Source organism: Populus alba, chromosome 12, assembly GCF_005239225.2.
Source record: "Populus alba chromosome 12, ASM523922v2, whole genome shotgun sequence".
Lineage (NCBI taxonomy): Eukaryota > Viridiplantae > Streptophyta > Magnoliopsida > Malpighiales > Salicaceae > Populus > Populus alba.
Window position 1 is genome coordinate 3,380,060 of NC_133295.1, and position 9,355 is coordinate 3,389,414.

The following is a 9,355-nucleotide window of genomic DNA, read 5'->3' on the forward strand; positions in this document are numbered from 1 at the left end:
ATACCTTTCTCGGCCTTTTGGCTAAGATCAAGTGTAGTATCTGTTCTTATCAGTTTAATATCTGATACGTGGGCCATAGGTCCACACGATATTAAATTAATTTTTTAAAGGGGAGGTTCCACTTCAGTAGCTTGCTACTGGGATCCACGCGCGTCGTCCATGCGTTGCACTACTGCAAAGGCCGGGCGCACCCTCCAGCTCAAGTAAAAGATTTTACACGTCGTATTCTAGAGTATAAGGTTAAATTGATGTATGGGCCTTTCATGGGGTGCGCATGTAGCCACCTATTGTCGTGGATTACGCCTGTCCATTAATCGGAGAAACCTACAGCTCCAATCATTGATGAAGCCAAGAAAGGATTAATGCTCAATAAATGCTACTTTTTTTCTTCGATTGAATGAGGTAAGATTATAATCACTTGCTAAGTGAATTATTGAGTTTCTCGAGACTTAGAATTGGCCTGTTGGTACTTTACCTGTCTTATCATTATATCGAGATGGTGGCCACAAATTTGTAAGAACATAATCATCATTTTTCTTGATTCTCAAGTACCGAAATGATATATTATCATAATATCTGATTAAAAGCATATTTATTTTTATATTTTATACATATCATCTAGTTCTATCTTCATTAATAATTTTTGAATTTAAAAGTGAAAAAATTAATAAAAACTTTTTTTTAAAAAAAAAAAGCCTTCTTTAAATAATTATTTGAATGTATGAATCATAAAATTCTAAAATCATGAATATTACGTTTCATATTTGATTGTTTATGTTTACAATTAAATAATTACTTGCATATTGGTCATTTAATTTTTATAAATGAACTAATTAACACTTTATAAAGAATCAATCAATATTTATGATTCATGTAACTCACACATTACCATTTATCAATAAAACATTAATTTGTTTGTAAACTTTATCTGTAAATATTTTTTTTATTAGGATTGAGTTGAGCCATTATTGGATACGGACCACATTTTTCAGGTCATGAAAAGAAGATATTATAATGTTGGATATGTTTTATTCGATATTATGACGATGCTGTGTAAAGGCCGTTTGGTAGGCAATTGTCCGATTTCATTTTCAAGGACCCCTCACTCTCTTTTACACATGTGGTTTATATTGTTCTACTCGTCCAAATAAAAAAAAAAATGCTCGATATGGAAATAAAGTGTGGGGATTTTTGCATAATAACAATTAGATAAATTGGAGTTTTTGAAATTTAAATTTCATTTAAAAAAATCTATTGAACACACAAACGTTAAATTATCAACTAAGGCTATGAATATATGTAATTTCTAACTGTTGATTTTTATTTTGAATTACTAGTTTGATTTAGATATTGGTCTTTGATCAAGGGGGTAAAAGGTCCATCCTCGAGGCTTTTTCATATATGAAAGGGTGATAGGAGAGGTGGGATTAATGTTATTAATAGAACAGGTCACCTTGATGATAGGTGATTTGCAGCCTTAAATCGATCAACGGGTCATCTTAACAACCCACTGATCTAAGATCAAGCTATTAAACCGGATTTCAAATTAAAATAAATAATAGTTATTTTTCATGAAATTTAATTAACCTGAAGGGTTAATTCATGATATAATTAATCTAGTTAAAATCTTATCCAATTTTTGATCTAAGTCTTGATTTGAATTGTAACTTGGATTTTAAGTCAAGTAATCATCAAATCTGGTTTAATAATTTTAATGTGTAAGTGGGGGTAGCCATGAAAGTAGGATTTTTACAGAACTTTAGTATAAATCACTTTTTTTTTTATCCAATGTCAAGTTTGTAATCCTTATTGCTTTTATATATATAAGGCAACAAAATGTACTGTAGAATTTAGAAATTATTTTTTATATTAACATATTAAAATGATTTAAAAATAAAAAAAAAACACTAAAATTTAATTGGATAGTAAAATACCTCTTTAACACACGCGCTTGTGTGTGTATTTATCAAAGGAGTTGCTAAAACGTTTTTAGTGCGTTATGAATCTGCCCTAGGATATGAATTATAATGGTTGGCTGTAAAGGCAGGCTGAGGTGGAAGGATAACGATGTCAGCTTAAAACACTAGCGCAAAACCAAAACTATGACATTTTACGAAAGGCGTGATAGCTTATTAAAAATGATGCCTTTTTACCTTTTTTTTTTTTTTTTTTAATCTTGAACAATATAATTTTGGATGGACTCAATTCTATGCTAATCATTAACAATGATCGTATGATGTTCTATGTATTTATTCTCTTATATGAGATTTTATTAAATTTTAATACAAACTAAACTTCTTTTCTATTAATACCATGGTGAAGTTTAAACTAGTCTTGTGATTTTTATATAAATTATTATGTTGATGCCTTCTGTTTTATTGTATTTTAATATGTTTGGGAGTGTTGTAACGATTGCTTTTCAAAAAGCTTTTCGTGTTGAAAAGCATGCCAATAATATTTTTTTTTATTTTTTAAAAATTATTTTTGATATCAGTACATCAAAACGATCCAAAAAGTACAAAGCACACTTAATTTTAATAAAAAAAATTTAAAAAATTTTAAAAAACAGGTTGCACTGTAGTGCCACGCACTAAATAAGAAAAAGATAACAACACTCCTGGTGCAGATTCATAACGCAAGAATTATTATGATATTATAGTAAATTGTATTCTAAATAAGTTTAAAAACTATGATATTATATTAAATGATTATTATAATTTAAAAATTAAGCTATAGGGTGAAATCTTAAAAATTATTCTATATTACTTATCAAAAATCATAACTTATTAAGAGAAGGAGGATCTTAAGCCACAATTTACTACATATATATCCTTACGTGGATGTTGAGTTTCAAAGGCGAGGATCAAACAAAATGATACTCTTGTGGACGAACAAATATCAATCATTGATTGTTTATCAGAATGTGATTCACATGTCCACTGAATTTATTTGTTTTTGTCCACAAATAGTGGCCCGTTCTCTGTGTAAATTAGGCCCACAATATATACCATCAACAAGAAAAACAATATGGGGGATGGGTGGGCACATAAATCCACCAATAAATGTTTTCACATTGCAACTCTGTCTGCCACGTATCAATCCTCTGGCCAGGGTAATTAGTTAATATACATGGGCCCTGCATGTTTAGCTTCTCAAACACATCAATCGCAGAAGAATTATTCACATTTTCACTTCTCTCTCTCTCTATCCCCTTACAAGATGTCTGATGCTTCAAAAACCAGTGAATCTCCAAACACCAAGAACAAATATGAAAAGATAATCTCAAATCTTCGTCAAGATGATGGCTGGAAACCAGTTGGAAAACTTTACGAGTATCAAGGCTTTTGGTACGGTCCGTCGTTGGTACAGAATGTAATTTCAACTCAGGCGTCCTTCACTCCCCAGCCAACTGATATTGTCTTGTGCAGCTCTCCAAAGAGTGGCACAGCCTGGCTCAAGGCACTGGCCTTCTCCATCGTGTCACGAAATCAGGTCAATGATTCCACAAACCCTTTGCTCAAAAAACTGCCTCATGAGATCGTGCCCTTTTTGGAGATTGAGCTTGCCCAGGACTCAAACAACAGAAACCTAGAAACCCCATTTGTGGCAACACATATTCCTTACAGCTCCCTGCCAAGATCCATATTAGACTCGAGCTGTAAGATCATCTACATATGCAGGGATCCCAAGGATGTCCTAATCTCTCACTGGAATTTTGATCAGCAAGTGAGTGGCATCGGCTCTGAATCCTTCCCTCTGGAAGAGGCATTAGAGCAATATTGTAAAGGGATCTATCCGTTCGGACCATACTGGGACCATGTTCTAGGGTTCTGGAAAGCAAGCTTGGAATTCCCGGAGAAAGTCCTCTTCGTCAAGTATGAAGGTTTGAAGACTGACGGGCCGTTCCATGTAAAGAGAATGGCCAAGTTCATGGGCCACCCCTTTTCCAGTGAGGAAGAGCAGCAAGGAGCTCCAGAAAAAATTGTGAGCATGTGTAGTTTCGAGAATCTGAGCCGTTTGGAGGTGAACAAGAATGGAAACTACTACCTTCCTGACCTCCCTGCTTTCGAGAACAAATCCTTTTTCAGGAAAGGTAAAGCAGGTGACTGGAAAAACTATCTGACAGATGGCAAGGCAGTAAAATTCAACCAAATTATGGAAGAGAAGTTCAGTGGCTCCGGCTTGTTCTGATGTACTCCGGTCCATGCCTGAAACCGGAGACTCAATTACTGTTGAGTCTCTTTTGCTTGATTTCTGCTTGAATAAACGGTACGTGCAGGTTCACTTCTGCGGCTCGATTATCGTCGAGTTCTATATAATTAAGAGTAAATAAGGATCATACCATTGAATTCTTGCATGTGTTGCAGAATCTACCCTTGTTGTTCTAAGCTCTCTACCTAGTTGGTTTTTTAAGCTGTAATATTAATGCTATGTAACCGTGTGTGAGACTGTAGTGCTATGGAATCATCCCTGGCGCATCGTGTATCAGAATAAAAAAAATCCCTGGTGTATGGTTCATAATTGTTTTGAAATAATATCGTGTGCTTATGCTGTTTTATTTAACTCCTGTAAAGAGAATTTAGTTATCACAACTAATAATAATAGTAATAATAATAATAGAGAATTGCTGTTTTATTTTTAAGTTGTAATATCATAATTTGCAATCTATTTTCAACGGCATATTATGTGTGACGGGAATAAATAAATAAATAAATAATTAAAGTGTAAAAAAATATAGAAAATTTACATTAATCACCGTAAAAGTTAAAGATTAAATCACTATTGAGAGTATAATTCTAGTTGTTTTTTTAAATATTTTTATATTCTTGATCAAAATTATTGTTTTCAAAATTAAAATATATCTTTTATCAAAATAATCTAATAATTGATATCGTGTCCGAATTTGCAATCTATTTTCAACCGCATTTTATGTGTGACGAGAATAAATAAATAAAAAAAATTAAAGTGTAAGAAAAAATAGAACATTTTACATTAATCATAATGAAAGTTAATGATTAAGTCGTTACTATTTAAAAGTGTTTTTCAAAGTATTTTCATGTTATTAATTAAAATTATTGTTTTCAAAATTAAAATAATCTAATAGCTGATATCGTGTTTGAATTTGCAATCTATTTTCAACCGCATTTTATGTGTGACGGGAATAAATAAATAAAAAAATTCAAGTGTAAGAAAAAACATAATATTTTACGTTGTCACCATGAAAGTTAAAGCTTAAACACATAGACCAGATCCCTTTCTTTGAGATAATGCATGTATCATGTCTGTAGACTGTAGTAGTTTACAATATATAATAGATCAAGATTACGTTGCATGTCAATTCATTGATACTAAGATTCAGTCGTTTTCACCCTTTTTTTTATTAAAAAGAAATTAAAGGGGGTATTTATCATCGACAATTCAACGAGCATTTATACCGTTTTGCCTATTTTATGAGAAGGGACCGCCCTTTTTAATGAAAAAATAGAAAAGAAAAAAAAATTACTTCATGAAATTAAAGAACTCTAAAACGCGTGGGGAAAGTACTGTAGCTTTCCCACGGTTTTCCCTGCCAACACATATCATCTCTGCCACTAAATATATTATAACTGTGTAAGTTTTCCTCTTCTTTTTTCATCTGTCAACGACATCATGATGGGGTTTCTGAAATGCTTTCAAAAATTAGGTTACTGTTGTTTTCTTTCCGTGTAATTGGGTCTTCTTTTCCTTCTATCAAGGGAACTGACATCTTATCACCTTTAAAATAATAAAAAGACGTAGAGAATGTCAGTCTTTTCAGTGCTGCATTAAATGCTTTCAGGCTCCGTTTAGATAAAATAAAGCTGGCCAATCTTTTGCATCATCTCCGTTTTCATTGTTTCCTTTTCCATTTCGGTTGGCATTTCTGTTATTTGATCACATTGTCACCTCTTTTTTTCCCCAGCCAAAACCCACACTAGCAATCAACATCCACTACACTAGCAATCAACATCCACTACACTAGCAATCAACATCCACCGTTGTTTGTCTGCCTTCTCCAGTGGCTGAAGTGGATCACCAGCAGCTCCACCGTGGACCACCATCCTGGCGACAGTCCAGCAACAGCAGCAAGTACCTCCCCCAGACCAGGTTGCTTCTTCTCTTCTTGCTTTTCCACGCAAATCATGCATGAATACTGTAAAAAAAAAACCAACGAACCCTGTAGAATACATGAGTAATTAATTACCTGTTGCTTGCAATCTGCTTTGCCAAAGTAAATAGCCATTTCGTTAATTATTAATTTGTAATAATGATTAATAATTGGTTACATATATTTGGTGTGTTTTGTTTTTTTTTTTTTAAAAAAAAAAAACCCTTTTCATTCCGGCTCAATCCAAGGTCATGTTCTCCAAAAGAGGGGCAACGAAGCAAAGTCCTCTACAACAATCAACTTTTAAGAATATGTTCTCAAACTCGGTTCCTTCTCCTCCTTCGCAGATCGTCGCCTTCGTCAGAACGCAGACCACTGGATCGAAGCCGCACGGTCCCTTCTTTGCTTCTGCATCGGCGGTGACCTCCACCGCTTCTCAAGGAATGAGATCTAGCTGCCGTAAAGTTCGGCCTTCTCTTTCCTTCAAATCTTCTCCTCCGGTGGAGATCTACCTTCACCTGAAACAAAAGAAAAAGGCAAACCCAAACAGCAGTTGGTTTTAATTAATTTGTTTACAAGTCTGTTCTTGGTTCTTTCTTAGAGCTGGCGGCGTTGAGAGATGAAGAACGGGCGGCTACGGTTGAAGGACACCGTGGGTCTGTCGCCGGCTAAGAGCTGTTGCTGGAGGCGGCTGTGCAGGGGAGCCGACCTGTTTGGTTGAGAGTGAGAGGGAAAATGGAAGCTGCCAGTCGTGAGGCAGATCGGAGGAAGAGTGGTAGTGTTGGTCGGTTTTGTAAGGGAGTTGGGCGAAAATCAAAAATTTGGGGGGGCTGCATATTGAAAGAAGAAAACGAAACGGCAGGGAATCATTACAGGATTAGATAATTAATTAGAACAGAGTTTAAAGACACTGAACTTGGGCCTCGTGGTAGCTGCCCAACAGTTAGAGGATCCTATGCATTTTGCTGTAACTTAATGTTTCAAGAGTGTACCTCTGCCTTAGAAGATGGGTCTTACGTTGTAAAAACAACTATTACGATTGCTTTAATCATTATTTAGTCCCGAAAGCTAGCTTAAACAATGCAGGATTTTGCATTCAATGTATTGAAAGCAGTAGAAAAAGTAGATTCAACTGAACTAGGATTAGTCATGGAGCAATAAAATATTATTTATTTTCCTTTACAGATGGAGCAGTAAAAATATATATTTCAATTTAACATGTAACGTGTAATTATGTTGGTGATCCACTTCACAGGTTAAAGTGGTAGAATCATTACAGGGTTTTTTTTTTTCTTGAATAAATTAACTTTAAGCTCTTAATCCTATTTTATAAAGGTTTGTCCACTGGAAAGATTATTTTTTGAATTTTTTGTAATTATATTAAAATAATATTTCTTATTTTATAACATTTATTTTTAGTATAATACATCAACATAAAATAAAAATATTTAAAAATAATAAAATTATTATTCGACCACTATAAAATATAATCTCTAGATCAAGAAGGGATCTGACTTATAAACATGATGCAGCAGTGTAATTAATATTAAATAGCAAGGGCTACCCGTGTAACATGTAATTATACTACTTTTAGAATTTCAATTTAAGCACTTGCCTTTCAATACTTTTAGAATTTCAATTTAAGCACTTGCCTTTCAATACTTTTAGAATTTCAATTTAAGCACTTGCCTTTCAAAAAATAATGGGTGTCAAATAATTTTATTTAGCATTATTTTTTTTCTAAATGTGTCTTTGAGCTATTGCTTTCTAGATAATAAGCAGTGTAAATAAAGGATAACTATAATAACTTGATTTTGAGTTTCTTCAAAATTACTTTTCTATATATACTATATAAAAAAAAGTTGAAAAATCAAAGAAATGCAGGAAGACAAATGACTTGGTTGGTAATAACAAGTTGAAAAGGGATCCACATGCATAAATGAGAGGTGGAGGGACCAAAATGAATCTTTGACCTTTTTAGAATACCTTTGAATAACTTAAATGGGAGAGGTAATGCAAATTCAAGGTTGACTTAAATGGATATTGAATAAATTTGCATAAAACTTTAATTTGGAGACTTAATTAAATTTTTAATAAACTTATTTGATTTAATCAATGATCTAAATAAAAGATTTGATTAAGTTTAAAATTAATTTAGGCTAAAATAAAAAAAAATTAATTAAATGCAAAGACTTAATCATACTTTTAATGGGTTAAATTAATTTTATTATGAATTTAATTGGTGAAAAATTAAGTTTAAAAGCTTAATTTGAACTTAATTAAAAACATTAAAATTTTAGAGGATTAAATTTAATTTTTACAAGCTTAATTTGGGCTTACCCAAATGATTAGAAGCTTGGTATTTCGAGCTTCGACCCTTCTTGGGCTGTCCAGTGATATCCTAACAGACAGTGCTATGTATTTTATTTATTTATTTACTAATTTAAATATAAATATGAAATGGTTCATGGTGAAATGGAAGCATAATTGCAGTGGTTTGAACAGCTCCTCCTCCTTTGCCATATTAAAAAAATATTATAGATTTTTTTACGGCTCACTTTACTCATTATTAATATATTATTATTATATTATATTATATTATTTAATTGTCTTATTTTTTTTCGTTTTTTAATTTTTTTAATTTTTTAATGAATTGTTTTTTTTTATTTAGTTTGTTGGTATTAAATTTTTTCTATTTCATTATCAGACTTTCATAACATGTATCTTGGCTTGACAGGTTAATTTGGTTTGATGGGTTGACCCAATTAACTTTAGGTAAATGAATGAAAGATTTTTTTTTTTTTTTTTACGCCTCACCTCACTTTACTCACTATATTATTATTATATTATATTATATTATATTATTCCTAAGCATAAGTGAATGAATTAATTTTTTTTTACGCCTCACTTTACTCATTATTAATATATTATATTATATTATTTAACTATCTTATTTTTTTTCGTTTTTTATTTTTTTATTTTTTAATGAATTTTTTTTGTTTGATTTAGTTTGTTGGTATTAAATTTTTTCTATTTCATTATCAGACTTTCATAACATGTATCCTGGCTTGACGGGTTAACTTGGTTTGATGGGTTGATCCAATTAACTTTAGGTAAACCCGTTAATTTTTTTATTTATTTAGTTATCAAACTTTCATGATGCGAATTCCAGATTTGACGTGTTAATCCAGTTAATTCATTTTTTTTCTTTTTCTTCATTAGTTTTTT

General features: G+C 32.0%; 1 protein-coding gene, 1 long non-coding RNA gene and 1 other non-coding gene across 3 annotated transcripts; all 3 read left to right on the plus strand.

The window, feature by feature from the left end:
• LOC118044403 (U2 spliceosomal RNA) lies at positions 1-196 on the plus strand. The gene has a single exon (XR_004686776.1). It is a non-coding gene; the product is annotated as a U2 spliceosomal RNA (small nuclear RNA).
• Positions 197-3,122: 2,926 nt separating this feature from the next.
• LOC118044400 (flavonol sulfotransferase-like) lies at positions 3,123-4,561 on the plus strand. The gene has a single exon (XM_035052678.2). The coding sequence runs from the start codon at positions 3,130-3,132 to the stop codon at positions 4,189-4,191; it is 1,062 nt and encodes a 353-aa protein (XP_034908569.1). The 5' UTR covers positions 3,123-3,129; the 3' UTR covers positions 4,192-4,561.
• Positions 4,562-5,579: 1,018 nt separating this feature from the next.
• On the plus strand, positions 5,580-7,309 carry LOC118044399 (uncharacterized). Its single transcript, XR_004686773.2, has 2 exons — positions 5,580-6,126; positions 6,475-7,309. It is a non-coding gene; the product is annotated as an uncharacterized lncRNA (long non-coding RNA).
• Positions 7,310-9,355: the final 2,046 nt, after the last annotated feature.

Excerpts from the sequence above, each read along its gene's own strand:
- LOC118044400 (XM_035052678.2), top strand. The coding sequence starts at position 3,130 with ATGGGCCCTGCATGTTTAGCTTCTCAAACACATCAATCGCAGAAGAAT.